Source organism: Clupea harengus, chromosome 25 (genome assembly GCF_900700415.2).
Source record: "Clupea harengus chromosome 25, Ch_v2.0.2, whole genome shotgun sequence".
In the NCBI taxonomy this organism is placed as follows: domain Eukaryota; kingdom Metazoa; phylum Chordata; class Actinopteri; order Clupeiformes; family Clupeidae; genus Clupea; species Clupea harengus.
This window is the reverse complement of record NC_045176.1, coordinates 3,961,911-3,988,818: the sequence shown is the minus strand read 5'-3', so window position 1 is coordinate 3,988,818 and position 26,908 is coordinate 3,961,911. Positions and strand designations below refer to the sequence as shown.

General features: G+C 44.8%; 2 protein-coding genes across 2 annotated transcripts in view; both read left to right on the top strand.

The window, feature by feature from the left end:
- Positions 1-424, top strand: part of LOC116219485 (NLR family CARD domain-containing protein 3-like) — an 8,208-nt gene extending 7,784 nt beyond the window's left edge. Inside the window, exon 4 of the mRNA XM_031562776.1 lies at positions 118-424. Coding sequence (XP_031418636.1) covers positions 118-424 — 307 coding nt within the window. The remainder of the gene's footprint in view (positions 1-117) is intronic.
- A 3,694-nt stretch (positions 425-4,118) lies between these two features.
- Positions 4,119-16,368, top strand: LOC116219484 (NACHT, LRR and PYD domains-containing protein 12-like). Its single transcript, XM_042703691.1, has 15 exons — positions 4,119-4,187; positions 4,502-4,618; positions 5,209-5,325; positions 5,968-6,084; positions 6,719-6,835; positions 7,778-7,876; positions 9,136-9,234; positions 9,434-9,517; positions 9,780-9,831; positions 12,305-12,506; positions 12,637-14,437; positions 15,165-15,338; positions 15,552-15,725; positions 15,848-16,021; positions 16,191-16,368. Exons 1-15 carry the CDS (start codon positions 4,138-4,140, stop codon positions 16,366-16,368), a joined length of 3,555 nt encoding a protein of 1,184 aa, XP_042559625.1. The 5' UTR covers positions 4,119-4,137.
- Positions 16,369-26,908: the final 10,540 nt, after the last annotated feature.

Sequence of the window (26,908 nt, the reverse complement as noted above, 5' to 3'; positions counted from 1 at the left end):
ATTTAATGCAGTGGCAATCAGATGGAAACATATTTTTTGCCGTAATTTAAAAAAACTGGTCTGGTCCCGGGGCCCTGTTCAGTGCTAAATGGGCCCTCTGAGTCTCTTGAGCTTTAGAACAGTTGGAAGGGCCACCAACTCACACACTGGGTCTCAGATGGAAGGGCCACCAACTCAGGGGCCCACACTGGGTATCAGATGGAAGGGCCACCAACTCAGGGGCCCACACTGGGTATCAGATGGAAGGGCCACCAACTCAGGGGCCCACACTGGGTATCAGATGGAAGGGCCACCAACTCAGGGGCCCACACTGGGTCTCAGATGGAAGGGCCACCAACTCAGGGGCCCACACTGGGTCTCAGATGGAAGGGCCACCAACTCAGGGTCCCACACTGGGTCACAGATACCCTGTGTCAATGTGTAGTTCCAGAGGGAGTAAATGGAGAGCCCACCATTAAACATCTTTGATCGTTCTGGTCTCGCAGCACAGCCAATCCACCCTTCCCCCCACCTTTGACCCATCGTCATAGCCCTTCACACCGCACTGAGCCACCTGGAACTCTGGGGAACTTCTGTAAGACTGCTCTTCATAGACTACAGTTTAGCATTCAACACAATCATTCCAGCCATACAAGTCAGCAAACTAGCTGCACTAGCTAGTTCTCTGGCTGTCCTCTGTCCTCTCTGGAAAACATTGCCTGCTCCCGCTGCTAGTAGGGCCAAAAACATCATCAAGGACATAATCAGGCGGCACAGGTGCTCAAGAGCAAGGACCACACGTCTAAAGGACAGTTTTTCCCCCAACAGCTATCAGAACAATAAACTCACACTCACGCACTAAAACGTGAAAATGTGTGATATTACTGCAGTCACTTTATTCCATTTCAGTCACCTTATTCATGTGTAAGACATTAATGTTGCTTCTATTTATGCTCGGAGAATATGCAAGGACTCAGGTAACCTCAGGGGAGTAATTATACTCCATACCATTGCACTTTGTGTAAATTGGAAGGACAGCTCTTATTTTTCTTCGTCTAAATCTTTTATTTACTTAGTTGTATTCGTGGTTGTTATATGTTGTTCCTCATGGCACCAACAGGAGTTTTCAGTCAACGTCGGGGACACTGCTCATTGGTCACATGACATAATGGTTCAGTCGCATATCAGCGCAGTAAGTATTAAAGAGTACATTTTTTTCTTTGATGATTTACTTTTTGTTTGATTGCCGTTTTTAATGTTTGTTTGTATCAACAGAGGTTTAACACGACTTTGTTTGTTCTGTGTAGCCTACTTAATATGTGTAGTTAATCTACGTTAAACTGTTTTTTTTTTTTTTCTCAAATTAAGCTTCCTCTTGGTCGTGTTTCCATATTCACACACCCGTGGTTGAAACGTCTAGAAGTTTCACGTTGCGTAGATCTTTTTGAGTACAAACTTTTACTAGGGACAATTATGGATTGAAATCGGTCCAGTAGTCTGTTGAGGTAGAACGCTGTAAAAAGTGCTAGGCTAATGTAGGCCATAAAGCAAACATCTGCGTCAAAGTAAACTGCTGGTTTTCGCACCTGACAGACTCATAATGTTATTATAAGTGTCTGACTTATGGAAAGCACTGATGGAAAGGATCCCTAAAGTTGGAGATTGTAATTTTCCCTCAATAACTGTCTAAAGAACCGTACAAAATGATTGTTTCCACAGTTTTTGTAGTTTACGTTTCAGTTTCGTTTCCGTTATTGCAGTGGCGATTTTAGCCTGAAATTTCTAGTGGGGACATTTTGTATGACAGCTCAAATAACTTGCATGCTTTATCAAGCTTGTGGCACACGCATACAACATGAAGCGAAAGGCACAGCTGAAACAATAACAGCAACAAATCAGGCTGCCAAATGAACAAAACGTTGTAAAAAGTCGATGTCCTTGCGGATTTCATTGATACACAAAATGTTGGCTTATATACAAAAACATTTTCAGGCTGCAACTTGAAACACGGGGCATAGTTCATTATATTCATTATACATGCTTCGGCGCTCAGCTCGACACAACGGTGTTGCCAATACAGCAACCAAGTAAAAAAGATTGCAACCAAATAAAAACATTAGACAGACACATAGCTCAAATAACGTGCATGCTTTATCAAGCTCGTTTTGAGGTGTTAGCAGTTAACCATGTCTTTCTGTCATACCATTCCCTTTTGAAAGTTAAATGACTGCTAAATGACTAAATGTAAATGAAAGTTCGATTCACTTTCTCAGCAGGCTGCAGCAGGATCAAGTCTTCTGGTCTGTGTGGCCCCAAACGTTTTATTTTTCTAATTTCTCTTCCACAGGCAATGTAGTGAATTGCACCCTCAACAAATAGTCAACATAATTCATTGTAGGCTAAATAAAAAAACGTCCAAAATAGTAGAAAACTAGCTAACAAGCAGTAACTTTACTGGCTTCGATCTGTCTTTGTTTTTATTTATTTTTTAGGGTACAGTTTTCGCGGGGAGCGGACACCTGTTGCTAGGCAGAATTCAAGGGGCACAACTAAGACTTTCTCTTCAATGTAAACTTTGACATGTGTCAAACTTGTCACATGTTGTTTCCATAGGAACAGTCTTAAGATTGCCCCGCTGTCCCACAGGGCAGAGAAGGACAGCGGAGAGCAGCATTTCACAGAGCAAGCACACAAACACACACAAATCAAATTACTCCAAAACAGCACTACAATGCTTGTGAGTCAGGTTTATTCACAATTGAATCAGCTACTTTGCATATTAAATAAAATAAGATGCCACACAGCACAGATGTATTGAGCTTTCGCGATCTAGTGGGGCAGTGCCCCACCTGCCCCTAATGTAGAAACGCCACTGCGTTATTGTGGTAAACGGGTCTCTGTATCTCGGTAAATGGACTTCATTTTATATAGCGCTTTTCTACTCATAGTAGCACTCAATGCGTTTTACTCATGAATGCCTCAGACATCTACCCATTCACACACCGATGGCAGAGGCTACTATCTAAGGTGCCAACCTGCACATCGGGTTCAGTGTCAAGGACACTTCGACACTTAGTCAGTGTCTGATTGCTAATCGACTCCTCTACCTCCTGAACTACTTTTGCCCCTATCGGTCCTTAATCGGTGACACCACATAGTGGGCTAACGCCATTGAAGCATTGAACAGATACATTAGTTAAAATCCTATGAGAGAGAGAGATGATTAAGATACAAATGAGGGTAAAAAGAAACTGGACTGCAAGTGAAAATCTACGTTTGTCATTGAAATTCCAACTGCCTGTACAGTTAGTCTGTGTTTCCTAGTCTGGTAGCTACAGAACTACAGTGCTGCACTTGTAGAACATGCAGAGTTAATCCATGATCAATACACAAGAGAGTGTAGCCTGCATGCTCTGTGGAACGCAGAAAGACATTGAAACAAACTACCAGACACGATGCTCATCAGCACAAGAGAGAAGATCTCGCTCCCCTCTCCCTCCCCCTCCATCTCTCTCTCTCCCCCTCTCTCTCCCCCTCCCTCTATATCTCTCTCTCTCTCCTATGTGCAGAAGACCTGACAGCACAGCATCCCAGACATATTCACTCTGTTCATCAGCATGCTCAGACAAACAAAGACATGCATACTAAGACACAAGGACAGACTGATGGTCACTAGCCACACAGTCATATGTACATGTATCTAAATGTTCCTGTCATGTCTAGAGAGAGACGGATGGCCACTAGCCACACAGTCATATGTACATGTATCTAAATGTTCCTGTCATGTCTAGGGAGAGACTGATGGCCACTAGCCACAGTCATATGTCCATGTATCTAAATGTTCCTGTCATGTCTAGAGAGAGACGGATGGCCACTAGCCACACAGTCATATGTACATGTATCTAAATGTTTCTGTCATGTCTAGAGAGATAGAGACTGGCCACTAGACACACAGTCACATGTACATGTATCTAAATGTTCCTGTCATGTCTAGAGAGATAGAGACTGGTCACTAGCCACACAGTCATATGTACATGTATCTAAATGTTTCTGTCATGTCTAGAGAGATAGAGACTGGTCACTAGCCACACAGTCATATGTACATGTATCTAAATGTTTCTGTCATGTCTAGAGAGAGATTGGTGCTCTGCCGCCACGATGAGTCAACATGGAGACTCCAAAGACCGGACTCACCAGATGGCTACACGGTAAGGGCTGTGTGTGTGTGTGTGTGTGTGTGTGTGTGTGTGTGTGTGTGTGTGATAATCTTTACATGTATGTGCGAGAGGGAAACAGAGCAAGAGAGCAAGAGAGCAAGAGAGCGAGAGAGCGAGAGAGGATGTGTCCTTGACTGGAGTGTGTGTGTGTGTGTGTGAATGGTTAAAGTTACTCTGTCTAAACTGAGTGCAGCATCCAGTCAGTGTTCAAGTGTGGACTAGTCACACAAAAGTAGAATATTGTGATCAAGTATTAGAGAATACATGAATGACCTGCATGTGTATTATGTTTTCTTATGTTAAAGCCCCTCACATGAGGTAAGGCCTGACTCTCCTGCACCCAGCTGTGTGTCCATGAAGAGTGACCAGTCAATGCATCGGCCAATCGACCTCAAAGAGAGGGAAAGGTCCCCTACTATTGGGTGAGGACTGAGGAGGGCGTGTCAATGTCACATTTCCCTAAAGCTGCACTCTTTCTCTCAGTGTTCAATATTGGGTTTCAAGGCATCTGCACACACACACACACACGCATACATTCACATGCACACACACTCACAAAGGGACACACACTCGCACACGCACATGCACACAGACACACACGCACGCACGTACATGCGCACACACACACACACACACACACACAGAGCCACATACATGCACGCTCACGCACACGCACACACACTCACACACTCACACACACACTCTCACACGCACACAGACACACACAAGATGTTCATGTACCACACCAGTGTCAGTGAGGTAAGTCGATGACAATTTACACTCTGCATGTGATGCTGATAAACTCGGTAAATAAACTTTGCTGGGTTGTGTGTGTGTGTGTGTGTGTGTGTGTGTTTGTGTGTGCACGGTTAAAGTTACTCTGTCTAATCTGAGTGCAGCATCCAGAGGATAGTGTTCATGTGTGGACTAGTCACAAGGGTAGAATATTGTGATCAAGTATTAGAGAATACATGAATGACCTGCATGTGTCTTATGTGTTCTTATGTTAAAGCCCCTCACATAAGGTAAGGCCTGACTCTCCTGCACCCAGCTGTGTGTCCATGAAGAGTGACCAGTCAATGCATCGGCCAATCGACCTCAAAGAGAGGGGAACGTCCCCTACTATTGGGTGAGGACTGAGGAGGGCGTGTCAATGTCACATTTCCTTAAAGCTGCACTCTTTCTCTCAGTGTTGGGTTTCATTGCATATGCACACAGACACACACACACCCATGCACGCACACACACACACACACACACACACACACACACACACACACACACACACACACACACACACACACACACACACACACACGGCCATGTACCACACCAGTGTCAGTGAGGTAAGTTGATGACTATGAACACAGCATGTGATGCTGACAAACTAGGAAGGTACATTTAGCTGGTGTGTGTGTGTGTGTGTGTGTATATGTGTGTGTGTGTGTGTGTGTGTGTGTGTGTGTGTGTGTGTGTGTGTGTGTGTGTGTGTGTGTGTGTGTGTGTGTGTGTGTGTGTGTGTGTGTGTGTGTGTGTGTGTGTGTGCGAGAGGGAAACAGAGCAAGAGAGCAAGAGAGCGAGAGAGGATGTGTCCTTGACTGGAGTGTGTGTGTGTGTGTGTGTGAATGGTTAAAGTTACTCTGTCTAAACTGAGTGCAGCATCCAGTCAGTGTTCAAGTGTGGACTAGTCACACAAAAGTAGAATATTGTGATCAAGTATTAGAGAATACATGAATGACCTGCATGTGTCTTATGTGTTCTTATGTTAAAGCCCCTCACATAAGGTAAGGCCTGACTCTCCTGCACCCAGCTGTGTGTCCATGAAGAGTGACCAGTCAATGCATCGGCCAATCGACCTCAAAGAGAGGGAAAGGTCCCCTACTATTGGGTGAGGACTGAGGAGGGCGTGTCAATGTCACATTTCCCTAAAGCTGCACCCTTTCTCTCAGTGTTCAATATTGGGTTTCAAGGCATCTGCACACACACACACACACACGCATACATTCACATGCACACACACTCACAAAGGGACACACACTCGCACACGCACATGCACACAGACACACACGCACGCACGTACATGCGCACACACACACACACACACACACACACACACACACAGAGCCACATACATGCACGCTCACGCACACGCACACACACTCACACACTCACACACACACTCTCACACGCACACAGACACACACAAGATGTTCATGTACCACACCAGTGTCAGTGAGGTAAGTTGATGACAATTTACACTCTGCATGTGATGCTGATAAACTCGGTAAATAAACTTTGCTGGGTTGTGTGTGTGTGTGTGTGTGTGTGTGTGTGTGTGTGTTTGTGTGTGTGTGTGTGTGTGTGTGTGTGCGTGCGCGGTTAAAGTTACTCTGTCTAATCTGAGTGCAGCATCCAGAGGATAGTGTTCAAGTGTGGACTAGTCACAAGGGTAGAATATTATGATCAAGTATTAGAGAATACATGAATGACCTGCATGTGTCTAATGTGTTTTTATGTTAAAGCCCCTCACATGAGGCAAGGCCAGACTCTCCTGCACCCAGCTGTGTGTCCATGAAGAGTGACCAGTCAATGCATCGGCCAATCGACCTCAAAGAGAGGGGAACGTCCCCTACTATTGGGTGAGGACTGAGGAGGGCGTGTCAATGTCACATTTCCTTAAAGCTGCACTCTTTCTCTCAGTGTTCAATATTGGGTTTCATGGCATATGCATGCGCACACAGACACACTCACACACACTCACACACTCACACACACACACACACACACACACACACACACACACACACACACAATGCCAATATTGGGTCTCATGGCATATGCTAGGGTGACCAGACGTCCTATTTTACCCGGACATGTCCTCTTTTTGAGACCTAAAAAATGCGTCCGGCAGGGATTCCAAAAACGTCCGGGATTTTGCCTCGTCGGATATTTGTGGTTCTCTGGGTCCTTCACAAACTAGTTTTTACGCCCTTACAAGTTTTGGAAAGGGTATCTCCCTTACGTTCCACCTTCTTGCGCAAACTCTGACTGTAGAGAGAACTGTCATTGGTAGACTGCCCTCTCAGTGTTGCCAGATGCACGATAATTATCCTCCAAAGACGATCATTTTGAGCATTTGGTACGATACTTCGCCATTTCCAATCTGGCAACACTGAGCACCTTGCCGCTTCCACTAGTTGCATTGTTTACAACAGCACATGACATCTGCATGTGTAAAATGTGTCAAAACTTCGTTGCGGGGGGAGGGGGTGGTGTCATCTGCATGTAAAAAAACATGTCAACTTCGTTGCGGGGGGAGGGGGCGGGGTCATCTGTATGCTATACACAACCACGCCCCCTCCCCTGCGACAAAGTCTTTTTCACAAACTCAAATATGGTCACCCTAGCATATGCACACTGATGACTACCAGTACTGTCATTCAGTTCAAACTAGATTGAGATCTCTGGTCTTAAACTCATATTTAGACGTATATAGGACGTTGCATGTGATATAGGATGTTCATCTACACGCAGACACCTGTTTATACAGTCACTACATCTTTTGTGTTCTTTTGTCAAAGCTCGTCACGTGAGGAGACCCCAGAGTCTCCAGCATCCAGTCATGCGTCCATGACGACGGCCTGGCCAATGGGGTCGCCAACCAAAAGAAAGAGGGACAGGCGAGTAGTTGTGACTGTCTCACACTTAAGGACACACACACACCCATGCACGCACACACACACACACGCATGCACACAAACACACACACACACACACACACACACAATGCCAATATTGGGTTTCATGGCATATGCACACTGATGACTACCAGTACTGTCATTCAGTTCAAACTAGATTGAGATCTCTGGTCATATATAGACGTATATAGGACGTTGCATGTGATATAGCAGGGGTACTCAATTAGAAACCCAAAAGGTTCACTCGCCAAATTTCCATTCAGTCCAGGGTCCGGAACAGTGACGGTCAAAATCCCAAAACATAACTCCAACAAAAACGTTCAAACTATGCACAAAAGGTGATGTGGTCTGGCCTTATTTGTGTGAAAGGTGACACTTTTTTTTGTGGTTTAAACTTGGGCTGAAAGGGGTGAAGGCCAGGCGGAGGCACTGATGTAAGTGTTCATTAGTGAGTGTGCTCCTGTATTTGTTTTTCACCATATTCATGGTTGAAAAGGCAGACTCACAACAGTATGTTGAGGTATGCATGCTCTTGTTGTGTGGCTGATCTAACTATTACACTGCATGTTGCTTGGTGTGATTGCAGATGGTTTATTTTTCTGCCCCTTACCTCAGAGTTCTGCAGGTATTTTTCTTCGAAGTGTGCATGCTTCGTTTCATAGTGACGTTTCACGTTACCACTTTTGACAAGGGCAAAATAAACACATCGGTTTTGTGCTCCCCACAGGCAGCACAAATGCATAATTGTCAGTCCACTCTGTCTTAAATTCGCGATTTTTGGAATCAACTTTTCGTTTTTTTGTCGGGTTTTAAGCACGCCATGATTTTCGTTTGCTGAGAAAACGATACCGTTCACAAATCTATCTGCCCACGTTGTTGTCATTGACACACACAACCTGCGTGACCCACAGAGCTCGCGGCCAACATTGAGTGAGTGAGTTGTCATAGTGATGTTGTTACTACAGCTCCTGATTGGACCTCTGGATTGGACACGGAAGATAGAAACCACATCCAGTAGGAAAAAAATATATAGCGCGAAATCACGCACCAATGAAAACTTGCTTGGATCGTGATTAAATTAGAATGTTGATTTTGTCTTTCTTCGGTCCAAATTTGATTGCGTCTGGGTCCGGATCCGGACCGCCGTCCTCCTATTGAGTAGCGCTGTGATATAGGATGTTCATCTACACGCAGACACCTGTTTATACAGTCACTACATCTTTTGTGTTCTTTTGTCAAAGCTCGTCACGTGAGGAGACCCCAGAGTCTCCAGCATCCAGATATGCGTCCATGACGACGGCCTGGCCAATGGGGTCGCCAACCAAAAGAAAGAGGGACAGGCGAGTAGTTGTGTCTGTCTCACACTTAAGGACACACACACACACACACACACAGAGACAAACTCTGAGTGCCATCAGTGTATGAGGGTTAAGCATCTGATTAGTGTGTAATAATAAAACAGAAATCTATTTTGTTATTTATGTTAAAAAGGCCCATGTGAGCTCAAACGTCCTGCTGTTGTGTTGTGTTCTGCTGCAGTTCATCTCAAGAGGACAGACCAGACTCTCATGTGTCCATGTGGAGTAGCAGGTCAATGGAGCAGCCCACTCACCTGAGACAGAGGTGCAGATCCCCCACTACCAGGTCATATAGGACCAGGATCACACACACACACACACACACACACACACACACACACACACACACATACATACATACATACACACAAGATTGCCAAACTTACTCTGTCTAAAGGGTAGTGTTCATGTGACTAGTCACGAGGTTAGAATATTATGATCAAGTATTAGAGAATACATGAATGACCTGCATGTGTCTTATGTTAAGATATTTACTGGTCATTGTTCTCATTTCTCATTTCTTTCAGCACCCAACAACAAAGACCCGAGTTGCATGATGAGCTGTCATCTGTACTCAGGGTATAGTACCATCTCCTATTTCCACCCTCTTACACTTTATTTCACACACAAACACACACACACAGGGGCGGACTGGCCATCGTGGGCCGACGAGGTTGGGATGGTCCAAAATACCGGCACACTTCCATCACCAACCAGCCCTCCCATTTACACCGTCGGCACCTTCAACTATTTTCCATACTACTCAGAACACGTATAATTTCCTCTATTAACTATAACATTTAAATCACTGACTGATTTTTATACTCCTCCTCGCGATCTGTATTCACACTCATGGTGCCTATTTTTCGAAAATATTCTGAAGTGTCTTCTGAAATGTGTTCTTACGGACTTCAGAAATTCAACGTAAGAAACGATCTCCACCTTATTAATGAACACCTGAAAATGGGTTCTTACACAGCCGAAGTGTTTTCAGCTGTGCGGATTGAGGATGAGGATTCTTAAATTAAACGCACCTGGATTTGCATACACGCCCCGCCAGGGCACGCAACCGTAGTGACGTGTGCCGTCAGCCCTTCTAACACGGAGCGGCCCGTGGGGCATCTGGTAGTTTTGAGGAATTGCATTTAAGGAAACTCTGGGCCATTTACGACTGTTATTTCGCGTGACAGTGACAGTGATACAAGGTAAGTTGTGGCGTTGACTTGGCCAATGTTAGCTTGCTTTTCACAGATGAGGTAACGTTCACTACCAACTAGCCTAGCTAACGTTAGGTAGATAAATGTCCAAAATTGAGACCGTTATGATCTGGTAAAATAAGCAAGCTGGCGCTGTTGTCATCATCGAGATGATCTACTTTAACATGTTAGCCGTAGTCACTTGTTTACAATCGATGAGCAAGCTATCCATGGTGGTAGTTGTAAAGAGGGCAATCTCATAATTTCTAATAACTTATGTAAAATAAGTTAACCAGCTAGCTTGTTATGCTAAAATCACAGTGTTACACACAACACTAACATTATAAACAATGTTAATATGTTATCTAGATTAGATAGTGAGGTCATAATAACACATGAGTATACTGATATTGTTTTTTATTATCATGTGACTATAATGCACCCGGGCCAGCAGAATTAGTTTAGGTTCTGTTACTTAACTTATTGTTTTGTTATGCACCTTCAACACCCCTACACACACACAATCACACACCCAGCATGCAACACTACTGATACCACTGATGTTCACACCCCATCGTATGTTCTATTCTGTTCATTTCTACAATATAGTTCATACTAGTTCTACCCTCTGATTCCAGTTTCTTTATTGTGTGGATATTCATTCCTTAATGTTCTGTAGTTATACGTATAACCATCTGATACTAGCCCAGAGTTAAGCCTATTCATATAGCAAACTATACCTACCTTGGAGTGTTACAATAGCCAGTATCATTTTATTCCATGTGTCCACCCAGGCAAATTGGTGGAATCAAATGTTATTAAAAAAAAACATATATGATGTAATTTCATCAATTATCATCCAAAATAATGTTAAGTGTATGGGTATTTTTCCAAGTAGGCCACTGACTGGTCTATACGTGCGATGCATTGAATGGGCAACGCGCCGTGTATTAAGTGGGCAGCGCGCCCTGTACTGAGTGGGCCGCGCGCCGTGTATTGAGTGGGCCGGTCTGACAGTAACTCCCGGGCCACTTTTTTACCCCAGTCCGCCCCTGCACACACACACACACATACACACACACACACACACACACACACACACACACACACACACTTATGTTTATCTAGGTTTGTGTGTGTGTGTGTAAAGTTCTATTACACAGTCTCTTCTATCCGGAGTCAAATATAAGTGTGATTCCATAACCTCAGCTAAATGCCTTTTATAATGCCCTATGCTCTCACACTGAGGACACTTCATGGGAAGACATTTAGGTCATGTATTGTGATGTCATGCATGTGTCTCTGTTTAAGAGTTTTTACAGGCACAAAATGGACTTTAAACATACTCTATAAAACAATAAAACAACAATAAGCCTTGTAAATAAAAATGTACTATATACTTGAGAATATTCGCAGATCCAGGATGCTGGTCAGCTGTATGTCACAGAACAGGCAACACAGTGTAGTTATTTATTTATGTATCATTTTTAAAGGTATGCGTTTCATTGCTCGCCAGTTTTGAAAACATTCTGAAATTCATTGTTAGGGACCAGGTTCATGACGTCGAGACACCCCCCCCCATTCACATTAGTTGGCCAAGATTATTTAAGTGTGGTTTTCTGGTCTGGGCAACATGATGTCACTAGATATACATTATATATATCAACAATCAAGCCTTTATCAGTGCTAGCTCTCCAATTATTTGTGTTTGCAAGGCAAGGCTCAGAGGATGTGTTAAGACTTTAGCCCAAATAGCAACTTTTCAAGGTAACAACCTCAGAACAACCTCAGTAGGCATTCATCTAGGGTTCTGTTGCTCAGGGTACACTTGGGTCATGGGTGTTGTTTCCCTGCAGGAGGTTGAATGTAAAGCGAAGGAGTTCTTGACCAATGAGCTGAAGAGACTCACGAGTAACCTGACAAATGATTACCCAGAATCCCCTTGTAGTGAGGAGGATGAGGAGCACCAGAGAGAAGCCAGAGATGGAGCTCTGAAAATTGCAGTGCACATCCTGAGGAACATGAACCAGGAGGTCCTCGCTCAGCAGCTGGAGAAATGTGAGTTATTTGAATAGCATGTAGGCCTATGGAACATTATTCAAAATGCTCCAGCTCATCTGTCACAGTTACAGTCTTTGTGTGATAATTTTTTAAAAGGATCTTTTATATTTATACTCATTTGGATCAGATGGACTGGTTCCCAGATGTCAAAACCACCTGAAAGGCCGACTTAAGGAGAAGTTCCAGAAAGTATTTGAGGGAGTTGCAAAGCAGGGTCAACCTGCCCTTTTGGAAGATATTTACACAGAGCTCTACATCATGGAGGGGGAAAGTGTAGAGGTCAATACTGAACATGAGGTCAGACAGATTGAGATGGCATCCAGGAGACAAATAACAAAGAGGGAAACACCAATCAAATGTACTGACATCTTCAAGCCCTTACCTGGACAAGACAACCCCATCAGAACTGTGCTGACAAAGGGAGTTGCTGGCATTGGAAAAACAGTCTCTGTGCAGAAATTCATTCTGGACTGGGCTGAAGAAAAAGCCAATCAGGATGTCACTTTCATTCTGCCACTTCCTTTCCGGGAGCTGAACGTGATCAAGGATAAAACGTTGAGTCTTATGAACGTCATCCATCTCTTCTTTCCAGAACTGAAAAGATTAACCTTTTCTGATGAAGACAAAAGCAAAATAGTTTTCATACTCGATGGTCTTGATGAAAGCCGACTTCCTTTGCATTTCCAAACCAATGACTACATCTGTGATGTAACAGAACCTGCATCAGTGGATGTCCTTCTCACAAACCTCATCAAGGGGAATCTACTTCCCACTGTTCTTGTGTGGATCACCTCCCGACCATCAGCAGCCAATCAAATCCCTTCTGAGTGTGTTGACCAGGTGACAGAAGTCCGGGGTTTCAATGACCCACAGAAGGAGGAGTACTTCATGAAGAGAATCACAAAAGAGAAACTGGCAATCAGAATCATCACACACCTAAAGTCATCCAGGACCCTCTACATCATGTGTCACATTCCAGTCTTCTGTTGGATGTCATCCACTGTTCTGGAGTACATCCTGACTGAAGCAGAGAGTGGAGAGATTCCAAAGTCTTTGACTCAGATGTACACACACTTCCTCATCATACAAACCAGACACATTAGTCTGAAGTATGGAAACCGTGATGCGGATGCACTCCCGGAGACCCTTCTATCCCTGGGCAAACTGGCTTTTCAGCAGCTGGAGAAGGGCAATGTGATCTTCTATGAGGAGGACCTGAGAGAGTGTGGCATTGATGTCACAGAAGCATCAGTGTACTCAGGGGTGTGCACCCAGATCTTCAGAGAGGAGGCTGGACTGTACCAGGGGAAAGTGTTCTGCTTTGTTCATCTCAGCATCCAGGAATATTTGGCATCACTTTATGTGTTTGTCTGTTTCAACCGCAGAGAGACAAATGCACCTGATCACAGTCACGCCGCTCTACTTTCGGTTCTGTTTGGATCTACGACAGTTCAAGACCTGCAGAAGACTGCTGTGGACCTGGCCTTACAGAGTCCAACTGGACACTGGGACCTCTTTGTTCGCTTTCTTCTGGGCCTCTCAGTGGAGTCCAGTCAGAATCTCTTGCGTGACTTGCTGCCAAATACAGTCTGCTCACCAAGCAGCACAGAAGGAACAGTCACGTGCATCAAGCAGAAGATCAGAGAAGCCCCCAACCCAGAGAGATGCATCAACCTGTTCCACTGTCTGAGTGAACTGAATGACAACTCTCTGGTGGAGGAGGTCCAACGATACCTCCAGATGGGGAAGGGATCCAGAGGGAATCTCTCTCTTTCCCAGCTGTCAGCTCTGGCCTTTGCGCTACTGATGTCAGAACAGGATCTGATGCAGTTTAAACTGAAGGATTATGGGGGACGTGGTTCACCTGCCAGATCAGATGCAGGTCTGCTGAGGATGCTGCCAGTAGTCAAAGCATCAACAAAAGCTGTGTAAGCAATATCTAATATATTTCTGTAAAGTTTCATATTACATAGAACCTACAACATATTAACAATACAATTAATACCATGGTATGAATATAAATGTCATCGTGCAGTCTGTGTTACACAATGTAAATATACTGAATCTAGATGAGTGTTAATTGTATTTAATTTTATACCATATATTATGAGACCCAGTCTTGGATTTTGGTCAGTCCATGAAACAGGTTTTAATCTTGAAACAATGGCGGCCACCACTCTGAGACAGAGCCTGAAGTTCCACTCACTCACGAGCTTCGCCTAAGCCATATCTGATTATCCATTGAAGGCTTGCTTGTTAAATGCTCTCTGAGAACCAGGATCGTCACCCTCAGTATTCATGAGGTCTTGGAGACACAAGTCTCTGAGCCATTTGCTGACACTTTCTCCCTCAGGATAAACTCTCTAACCAGAAATTATTACATTCTAACTTAAGTCCAAATAAAAGTAAGATACAAAGAATTATCTTGAAAAGATACATTGAATTATTGGCTATGGCATATCCTTAATAACTATAAATCTTAAATGCCGGTTCCTTCAGTGTGTTCCAGTGTCTACTTTTCGACACTCAGTGTAGGAAGTTCCAAGTGTTCCAAGTTCTAGTTCCAAGTGTTATATTCTGACCCTGCTATCTTTGTGTTTGTGTATGTGTGTTACTTATATGTGGTATGTTTTTTCTGTTTTTTTCCTTCCTCAGGCTACATAGCTGTAACCTGACAGAGAGCAGCTGGGTCGCTTTAGCTTCAGTTCTCAGGGCAAAGTCTTGCTGTGTGAAGGATCTGAATTTGAGTGGAAACAAAGTGCTTGACTCAGGAGTCGAGCTGCTTTGTACCGGCCTGGAGCATCCAAACTGCAGACTGGAGAGACTGGAGTAAGATCATCTGTGTGTGTTTGTGTGTGTGTGTGTGTGTGCGTGTGTGCGTGTGTGTGTGTGTGTGTGTGTGTGTGTGTGTGTGTGTATGTTTGTCTGTGCATAAGAGTGCACTTAGGTGTGTGTCTGTGTGCATATGTGTAACTGAGTAACTGTGTGTGTGTGTGTGTGTCTGTGTGTGTGTGTGTGTGTGTGTGTGTGTGTGTGTTTCAGGCTGTGGGCATGTGACCTCACAGAGAACAGCTGTGCTGCTTTATCTTCAGCTCTCAGCTCAAACTCTTCCAGCCTGAGAGATCTGAACCTGAATGGGAATGAGCTGCAGGACTCAGGAGTGGAGCTGCTTTCTACTGGTCTAAAACATCCAAACTGCAAGCTGGAGATACTGGAGTAAGATCATCTATAACTGGTTACTTTTGATATTTGAGTCCCTCTCACTCTCTCTCTCTCTCTCTGTTTGAAAGAGTGTCATTTGTAACTTATAACTTGAATAATGATACCATTTCTTTCAGGCTGTGGGAATGTAAGCTGAGCGAGAGCAGCTGTGCCTTTCTGGCCTCAGCTCTCTGCTGCAAGTCCACCAGTCTGCGAAAGCTCAACCTCAAGAACAACAAGCTGAGGGATGCAGGAGTCAAGCAGCTGTACTTTGCTCTGGCGCATCCAAACTGTAAACTGGAGACACTAGAGTAAGACCAGTTGCTTATGGTTCTCATTATATGCTTCTGTGTGTTTGTGTTAGATTGGAGTCATGATCCATGATCTGTTCCACCCTAAAGACTTGTGTCTGTGTGTGTGTGTATGTGTCTGTGTGTTTATATATGTGTGTGTGTGTGTGTGTTTGTGTATTTCCTCCAGACTGCAGGGCTGTAGACTCACTCAGGAGAGCTGTGCATCCCTGGCCTCAGTGCTGCTCTCAGACACCTCCAGTCTGAAGACGCTGATTCTCAATGCCAACAACCTGCTGGACTCAGGAGTGGAGATGCTGTCTGCTGCTCTAGGGCATCCACACTGCAAACTGGAGAAACTTAAGTAAGACCAACTCTCTCTCTCTTAGACACACACACACACACACTCTGTCTCTCTCTCACTCACTCACTCTCTATAGATCAGGAACCAGCTTCAATAGCCATCAACCCTTTCTCTGCCCCTGTGTGTCTCTGTCAATTCTAGAATCTAATACAAAGGGCCATTCTTTATCTTATATACACAGTATATACAGTGGGGAAAATAAGTATTTGAACCCCTGCCGATTTCGCAAGTTTGGCCACTTGCAAAGAAATGTGTGATCTATAATTGTAATAGTAGGTGTTTTTTAACAGTGAGAAACAGAATATCAACAAAAAAATCCAGAAAACTGCATTTGATAAAATTTATAACTTAATTTGCATTTGATGCAGAAAATAAGTATTTGAACCCCTAGCAAAACATGACTTAGTACTTGGTGGAATAACCCTTGTTGGCAAGCACAGACGTCAGACTTTTCTTGTAGTTGGTCACCAGGTTTACACACATCTCAGGAGGGATTTTGGTCCACTCCTCTTTGCAGATCCTCTCCAAATCCTTAAGGTTGCGTTTTCAATGGGAGGGAATGAGGGAATGAGGTTCAAGCCCAATATTCCACATTACATGGCCCCATCCATAGTCCCCTCGATGCAGTGGAGTCGTCCTGTACCCTTGGCAGAGAAACAGCCCCAAAGCATAATGTTTCCACCTCCATGCTTGACGGTGGGGATGGTGTCATATTCAGCATTCTTCCCCCTCCAAACGCGGCAAATCAAGTTGATGCCAAAGAGCTTGATTTTGGTCTCATCTGACCACATCCTGTCTCCCAATCCTCCTTAGAATCATTCAAGTGTTCATTGGCAAACTTCAGACGGCCCTGTACATGTGCTTCCTTGAGCAGGGGGACCTTGCGAGTTCTGCAGTACTTCAAACCATTACGGCGTAGTGTGTTGCCAATGGTTTTTTCTGGTGACTGTGGTCCCAGCTGCCTTGAGATCATTCACAAGCTCTCCCTGTGTAGTTCTGGGGTTATTCTGCACCTTTCGGATGATCACCGATACCGCACGAGGGGATATCTTGCATGGAGCCCCAGACCTAGAGCGATGGACAGTTGTTTGGTGTTGCTTCCATTTACGAATAATCGCACCAATAGTTGTCTGCTTCTCACCAAGCTGCTTGCCGATGGTTTTGTAACCCATTCCAGCCTTGTGCAGGTCTACAATCTTATCTCTGACGTCCTTGGTCAACTCTTTGGTCTTACCCATGGTGGAGAGGTTGAAGGTGTGAAGTATGATTCTTTGGACAGGTTTCTTTTATAAACGTCACCAGTTGAGCTCAGGTGTACCTTGTTAGGCCTAATGAGGACTAATTGTTAAGTATAACTGCGCATGTGCGGTTCGGGGCGGGAAGTTTAGAATTGAACAATGCCTGTGATGCATGTGTACTGAGAGCTCCAGTAAAGTGATATATTTAATATACCTTTTGTTGTCGTCTATTCGAATTAACACTAATCTGTGTGCTTCTTGGGCACATAACTGGTCATTGGGAGCCAGAATTCTTGCTGTTTGCTTGGGGGTTCAAATACTTATTTTCTGCATCAAATACAAATAAAGTCATAAATGTTATAAAATGCAGTTTTCTGGATTTGTTTGTTGATATTCTATTTCTCACTGTTAAAATACACCTACCATAACAATTCTAGATCACACATTTCTTTGCAAGTGGCCAAACTTGCGAAATCGGCAGGGGTTCAAATACTTATTTTCCCCATTGTATATATATTTTAAACTGTTTATTTATGCTTATTATATATATTATTTGTATTCAGGTTGCAGTCCTGCCATCTGACAGAAAGGAGCTGTGAGTGTCTGGCTTCAGCCCTAAGCTCTCAGTCTTCCAGCATGCGAAAGCTGGACCTGCGCTGGAATGGCCTGCAGCAGTCCGCTGCATTTTCAACCCTACTACAAGATCCAAACTCCAAGCTGGAGAGCGCAATGTGAGTTATAATCTGTATAAAATGTAGTGGTCTTTGTAAGTGGCTTATCTGTCTGACCTGATTTGTTGTGTTTTTCCCAACAGGTTGTAAATTGGCAGTGCATTCAGTGTTGCCTGCACCTGAGACCTGGACCTGAGACCTGGACCTGGACCTGCACTGAGACCTGGACCTGGACCTGGACCTGGACCTGGACCTGGACCTGGACCTGAGACCTGGACCTGGACCTGGACCTGCACTGAGACCTGCACTGAGACCTGCACTGAGACCTGCACTGAGACCTGGACCTGGACCTGGACCTGCACTGAGACCTGGACCTGAGTGTGGAAAGGTGAATTTTCCTTTTCACCGTGAACAGTAACATGGACTAATTAACTCACGTTGCCCAGCAAAAGCGGGAGAAAAAGACGGTACTCTCATTGACCCGCAGGAGCGGGAGAGAGAGAGAGAGACATTGCACGCACACACACACACACACACACACACGCATAGCCATGTCTGTCGCTAGCTACCCATACCATGCAGCTGTGTGCATGATGGGCTGTGAGAGTTTGGCGCGAGTTCGGATGTGAACGCCATTGTTTGTTTGCAATGCCATTGCTGGTTTGCAACGCGGTATAACCGCAATATGAACTGAAAGCATAATTCACCATTGTCACTGTTCACCTGTTTATTATCATTACATCCATTATCATGTCATATCACCTTTACTCTCTGTTTCAGCACACAACCCCGGTTAATACATCCAGACAGACATACTCACAATCACTCCCGTACTGCTGCTTGTTTACGGAAGCGCGCGCCGCTAAGGAGTGGTATTTCTCCACGTCCCACAGGGTAGGGAGATGGTAATTGTCATGAGGGGTGTTTGATGTGATGTTTGTTATGTATGTTTGTTAATATCAGTGGCGTTTCTACATTAGGGGCAGGTGGGGCACTGCCCCACCAGATCCAGATGACGCTGTTGTGCAGAAAGCTCAATACATTCGTACTTCGCGGCAAAATACATATATATATATTTTTTTTTATGCAAAGTAGCGTGAATATGTGTGTGAATAAACTTGACTCACAAGCATTATAGTCTTGTTTTGGAGTAATTTGATTCGTGTGTTTTTCTGTCTGTGTGCTTGCTGTCTGCTTGCTGTCTGTGTCCCTCCATTTCCGGTGGGGCAACGACCCACGCTGCCCCACCGTTACCATGGAAACACCAATGAGCGTGAACCACACAGGCCAAATTTAACATTGAGCGGTGGGGCACTTTCAGATGTGCCCCACGAAATCTGCCTGGCAACTAGACTGGAATAATGCGAAAACCGCTGGAGGCTGATATCGTGCATAAAGCTCTATGGGAAGTGCAAACTTTGAGACGATGTGCGAGGGCGACACCAGGCTGCAAAGACACTACGATTCTGTGAGTCAAACTTTTATTTTTTGGAGCTGATGGATGTATCAATGCATTCTGCAAGAACAAAGTTTCGTTCATTTAGCAGCATGTTTTGTTGCTGTTATTTGTTTCAGTTGTGCCTTTTGCTTCATATTGTGTACCACACGTGTGCCACAAGCTTAATAAATGATGCAAGTTATTTGAGCTATGTGTCTGTCTAATCTTTTTACTTTGTTGCAATCATTTTACTTCAATGCTGTATTATAGGCAACATCTTTGTGTCGCGCTGAAGCATGTGAAATTTATTTGAAATAGGATTTCTGCTCCCTGCTGGCACTCAAAATGCAGCCCATAGCATATCTTACTGGTCTATATAGGCCTACTGCTTATAATAATCAGCTACCTCTATTTTTATGACGGTGACATGACGTCATACAAAATTGCCCCACCAGAAATTTCAGGCTAAAATCGCCACTGGTTAATATCATAGGTGGTATATGTCAAAGGTGTAAATATGGTAAATGTATTGTTATGGGAACATTGGTAAACTTGGTGGTGGATTAATGTATTTGTTAATGTAATATATTTTAGGACTAATGCAGGGAAGGTTACCCCACTGAGATGGTTAGATCCGATAGGAGCTTATTGGTCCAATCTAGCCTAATGGGCAGCATTATTAAAGCCTGCCTCATTCCTTTGGAAGGGGTCGGGGGAGAAGTACTTATCTGATGTAAGGTGAAGTACATGCTATTTTGCAATACTGTGGAGTACTTTTGGAATACTGTTGCTTTGTAGGTGAAACTAGTAAGCTAGTGTTCGAGTACTGTTTAAGTACGGATTTATGTTTGTTTGTTTTTGTATATTCGTTTGGTGCTAGAGCCAAATAAACACAGATATCTATTTTTGTACAAAACCTATCATCTCGTGGACCGTGGTTTGTTCCTCTTCACCACTAACTCTTCAGTTGCCACATCCCAATAACGTGGGGTGACCGAGCGGTCCCTCACACTGAGACCCGGACCTGGACCTGAGACCTGCACTGAGACCTGCACTGAGACCTGGACCTGCACTGAGACCTGGACCTGGACCTGGACCTGGACCTGCACTGAGACCCGGACCTGGACCTGGACCTGGACCTGGACCTGGACCTGGACCTGGACCTGGACCTGCACTGAGACCTGGACCTGGACCTGGACCTGGACCTGCACTGAGACCCGGACCTGGACCTGGACCTGGACCTGGACCTGGACCTGCACTGAGACCTGCACTGAGACCTGCACTGAGACCTGCACTGAGACCTGGACCTGGACCTGGACCTGCACTGAGACCTGGACCTGAGTGTGGAAAGGTGAATTTTCCTTTTCACCGTGAACAGTAACATGGACTAATTAACTCACGTTGCCCAGCAAAAGCGGGAGAAAAAGACGGTACTCTCATTGACCCGCAGGAGCGGGAGAGAGAGAGAGAGACATTGCACGCACACACACACACACACACACACACGCATAGCCATGTCTGTCGCTAGCTACCCATACCATGCAGCTGTGTGCATGATGGGCTGTGAGAGTTTGGCGCGAGTTCGGATGTGAACGCCATTGTTTGTTTGCAATGCCATTGCTGGTTTGCAACGCGGTATAACCGCAATATGAACTGAAAGCATAATTCACCATTGTCACTGTTCACCTGTTTATTATCATTACATCCATTATCATGTCATATCACCTTTACTCTCTGTTTCAGCACACAACCCCGGTTAATACATCCAGACAGACATACTCACAATCACTCCCGTACTGCTGCTTGTTTACGGAAGCGCGCGCCGCTAAGGAGTGGTATTTCTCCACGTCCCACAGGGTAGGGAGATGGTAATTGTCATGAGGGGTGTTTGATGTGATGTTTGTTATGTATGTTTGTTAATATCAGTGGCGTTTCTACATTAGGGGCAGGTGGGGCACTGCCCCACCAGATCCAGATGACGCTGTTGTGCAGAAAGCTCAATACATTCGTACTTCGCGGCAAAATACATATATATATATTTTTTTTTATGCAAAGTAGCGTGAATATGTGTGTGAATAAACTTGACTCACAAGCATTATAGTCTTGTTTTGGAGTAATTTGATTCGTGTGTTTTTCTGTCTGTGTGCTTGCTGTCTGCTTGCTGTCTGTGTCCCTCCATTTCCGGTGGGGCAACGACCCACGCTGCCCCACCGTTACCATGGAAACACCAATGAGCGTGAACCACACAGGCCAAATTTAACATTGAGCGGTGGGGCACTTTCAGATGTGCCCCACGAAATCTGCCTGGCAACTAGACTGGAATAATGCGAAAACCGCTGGAGGCTGATATCGTGCATAAAGCTCTATGGGAAGTGCAAACTTTGAGACGATGTGCGAGGGCGACACCAGGCTGCAAAGACACTACGATTCTGTGAGTCAAACTTTTATTTTTTGGAGCTGATGGATGTATCAATGCATTCTGCAAGAACAAAGTTTAGTTCATTTAGCAGCATGTTTTGTTGCTGTTATTTGTTTCAGTTGTGCCTTTTGCTTCATATTGTATGCCACATGTGTGCCACAAGCTTAATAAATGATGCAAGTTATTTGAGCTATGTGTCTGTCTAATCTTTTTACTTTGTTGCAATCATTTTACTTCAATGCTGTATTATAGGCAACATCTTTGTGTCGCGCTGAAGCATGTGAAATTTATTTGAAATAGGATTTCTGCTCCCTGCTGGCACTCAAAATGCAGCCCATAGCATATCTTACTGGTCTATATAGGCCTACTGCTTATAATAATCAGCTACCTCTATTTTTATGACGGTGACATGACGTCATACAAAATTGCCCCACCAGAAATTTCAGGCTAAAATCGCCACTGGTTAATATCATAGGTGGTATATGTCAAAGGTGTAAATATGGTAAATGTATTGTTATGGGAACATTGGTAAACTTGGTGGTGGATTAATGTATTTGTTAATGTAATATATTTTAGGACTAATGCAGGGAAGGTTACCCCACTGAGATGGTTAGATCCGATAGGAGCTTATTGGTCCAATCTAGCCTAATGGGCAGCATTATTAAAGCCTGCCTCATTCCTTTGGAAGGGGTCGGGGGAGAAGTACTTATCTGATGTAAGGTGAAGTACATGCTATTTTGCAATACTGTGGAGTACTTTTGGAATACTGTTGCTTTGTAGGTGAAACTAGTAAGCTAGTGTTCGAGTACTGTTTAAGTACGGATTTATGTTTGTTTGTTTTTGTATATTCGTTTGGTGCTAGAGCCAAATAAACACAGATATCTATTTTTGTACAAAACCTATCATCTCGTGGACCGTGGTTTGTTCCTCTTCACCACTAACTCTTCAGTTGCCACATCCCAATAACGTGGGGTGACCGAGCGGTCCCTCACACTGAGACCCGGACCTGGACCTGAGACCTGCACTGAGACCTGCACTGAGACCTGGACCTGCACTGAGACCTGGACCTGGACCTGGACCTGGACCTGCACTGAGACCCGGACCTGGACCTGGACCTGGACCTGGACCTGGACCTGCACTGAGACCTGGACCTGGACCTGAGACCTGCACTGAGACCTGCACTGAGACCTGCACTGAGACCTGCACTGAAACCAGACATCCTCCTTAGATCATCACAGTGTTACGTTAAAAACACTACCAACTTGAAGCATTGCAAATTGCATATATGATATGTTGTTGTATCCTTCAGTTTGGCATAGATTACTGTAGTGTTGCTTTGCAAAAAAGAGACAAAAAGAATGACGCTTCTTTAGGCTAAATATCGTAATGCCAAACAAATAACCCTAAAATTCTGCAATATGTTTCATTTCTGTCGTATGCTAAAATCGCATGTGTTTTGATCTATTACAGTCCAACAAATAGCATGCATATGTTATGTATTTATGTATATAATAATAATTGCATATTTAGCATTTCCAATGCATTAAATCACATACATCAACACAAGACACAGAATACCACAGTAATACCACTAGAAGTCTTCTGTAGCCCTGATGCTGATCCATTCTGTCCTCTGTATTACAGTTGGTGTCAAACGTTTACATGTTTGAATTTCACATTTACGGTAACATTCTCCTTTGCATTGCATCTTGGACATGCGTACATCCATGCCAAGTAGCTGAAGAAAGTTTTCATCTATTTGGTTTGCCTCTCACAATAGATGTAACAATTGAGTGTGGTAAATTTACTGTAAATATAAATGAAAGAATGTTTTATCAGATATGAAGAATAACAATGTTTACTGTGTAATGTAAAAATGTAATGTAAAAAGATATGATAAAGAAACCAATCAAAACACAACAGTATTCTTCCGTGAGCTTTCCTGTATTTTGCTATTTGTTCTAATACTGCAATATACTGTAGTACAGAAAAGAAAAAATACATTACAATAAATTACTCTGCCAAAAAATGGCAAGGAATAAGTACTACATCATCCTGGGATGGGCTGTAACCCACTCTAATCTGGGATGGGCTGTAACCCTCTGTAATCTGGGATGGGCTGTAACCCACTCTAATCTGGGATGGGCTCTAACCCACTCTAATCTGGGATGGGGTGTAACCCACTCTAATCTGGGATGGGGTGTAACCCACTCTAATCTGGGATGGGCTGTAACCCACTCTAATCTGGGCTGTAACCCACTCTAATCTAGGATGGGCTGTAACCCACTCTAATCTGGGATGGGCTGTAACCCACTCTAATCTGGGCTGTAACCCACTCTAATCTGGGATGGGCTGTAACCCACTCTAATCTGGGATGGGCTGTAACCCACTCTAATCTGGGCTGTAACCCACTCTAATCTAGGATGGGCTGTAACCCACTCTAATCTGGGATGGGCTGTAACCCACTCTAATCTGGGCTGTAACCCACTCTAATCTGGGATGGGCTGTAACCCACTCTAATCTGGGACGGGCTGTAACCCACTCTAATCTGGGATGGGCTGTAACCCACTCTAATCTAGGATGGGCTGTAACCCACTCTAATCTAGGATGGGCTGTAACCCACTCTAATCTGGGACGGGCTGTAACCCACTCTAATCTGGGATGGGCTGTAACCCACTCTAATCTGGGCTGTAACCCACTCTAATCTGGGATGGGCTGTAACCCACTCTAATCTGGGCTGTAACCCACTCTAATCTGGGATGGGCTGTAACCCACTCTAATCTAGAATGGGCTGTAACCCCACTCTAATCTGGGATGGGCTGTAACCCACTCTAATCTGGGCTGTAACCCACTCTAATCTGGGATGGGCTGTAACCCACTCTAATCTGGGATGGGCTGTAACCCACTCTAATCTGGAATGGGCTGTAACCCACTCTAATCTGGGATGGGCTGTAACCCACTCTAATCTGGGCTGTAACCCACTCTAATCTGGGATGGGCTGTAACCCACTCTAATCTGGGATGGGCTGTAACCCCACTCTGGAATCTGGTGGGACTGGTGGAAGGCCACATTGTCCCATACAATGGCAAACTCTCTTGCTGCTGAAAGCCTTTCCTAAAGTTCATAAAGTAAAGCATAAGACGTGCTTCATGGTATGGGCCAATGACGGCCTTAAAATGCTGTACATGCTGTATTCTATGGGCCAATGACGGGTTTACGTGCTGTATTGTATTGGCCAATGGCGGTCTTACGCAGCTGCTGTCCATCAGCAGATATTGCTGCACACATGGTGATGATCGCCCCCCTCTGGCATGGAGCAGGCTGCACACATGATGATGTTAGACCTCCTCTAGTGACAGTTGCCTTTTTCCCAATCACATTCCTGATGTTTCTGCAGCCCTCTTGACATTGTTGCAGTGCTAACATTCTCAATGTCTGCAAATGTGTTGTTGTCTGTGGTTATGTTATTGCTTATTTCTCTGAGCCTGATACAGTTGTTGGCAATGATTATCTCCACTATTGCATCCTCCTGTTGAGGCAATGACCATCTCCACTACTGCATCCTCCTGTTGAGGTGTAAATATTCTTCCCCTTCCCCCTGTGGGAGGTAACCGCTGGGTCCTACAGTAGTGAGTCAGAGTCAGATGGAGGTAACCGCTGGGTCCTACAGTAGTGAGTCAGATGGAGGTAACCGCTGGGTCCTACAGTAGTGAGTCAGATGGAGGTAACCGCTGGGTCCTACAGTAGTGAGTCAGATGGAGGTAACCGCTGGGTCCTACAGTAGTGAGTCAGAGACAGATGGAGGTAACCGCTGGGTCCTACAGTAGTGAGTCAGAGACAGATGGAGGTAACCGCTGGGTCCTACAGTAGTGAGTCAGAGACAGATGGAGGTAACCGCTGGGTCCTACAGTAGTGAGTCAGAGACAGATGGAGGTAACCGCTGGGTCCTACAGTAGTGAGTCAGATGGAGGTAACCGCTGGGTCCTACAGTAGTGAGTCAGATGGAGGTAACCGCTGGGTCCTACAGTAGTGAGTCAGATGGAGGTAACCGCTGGGTCCTACAGTAGTGAGTCAGAGTCAGATGGAGGTAACCGCTGTCCTACAGTAGTGAGTCAGAGACAGATGGAGGTAACCGCTGTCCTACAGTAGTGAGTCAGATGGAGGTAACCGCTGGGTCCTACAGTAGTGAGTCAGATGGAGGTAACCGCTGGGTCCTACAGTAGTGAGTCAGATGGAGGTAACCGCTGGGTCCTACAGTAGTGAGTCAGAGTCAGATGGAGGTAACCGCTGTCCTACAGTAGTGAGTCAGATGGAGGTAACCGCTGGGTCCTACAGTAGTGAGTCAGAGACAGATGGAGGTAACCGCTGGGTCCTACAGTAGTGAGTCAGAGACAGATGGAGGTAACCGCTGGGTCCTACAGTAGTGAGACAGATGGAGGTAACCGCTGGGTCCTACAGTAGTGAGTCAGATGGAGGTAACCGCTGGGTCCTACAGTAGTGAGTCAGATGGAGGTAACCGCTGGGTCCTACAGTAGTGAGTCAGAGTCAGATGGAGGTAACCGCTGTCCTACAGTAGTGAGTCAGATGGAGGTAACCGCTGGGTCCTACAGTAGTGAGTCAGATGGAGGTAACCGCTGGGTCCTACAGTAGTGAGTCAGAGTCAGATGGAGGTAACCGCTGGGTCCTACAGTAGTGAGTCAGATGGAGGTAACCGCTGGGCCCTACAGTAGTGAGTCAGAGACAGATGGAGGTAACCGCTGGGTCCTACAGTAGTGAGT

Excerpts from the sequence above, each read along its gene's own strand:
- LOC116219484 (XM_042703691.1), top strand. The coding sequence starts at position 4,138 with ATGAGTCAACATGGAGACTCCAAAGACCGGACTCACCAGATGGCTACA. Across the intron at positions 5,326-5,967 it reads GGAACGTCCCCTACTATTGG|CCCCTCACATAAGGTAAGGC; the intron begins GTGAGGACTGAG and ends CTTATGTTAAAG. Across the intron at positions 15,339-15,551 it reads TGCAGACTGGAGAGACTGGA|GCTGTGGGCATGTGACCTCA; the intron begins GTAAGATCATCT and ends TGTGTGTTTCAG.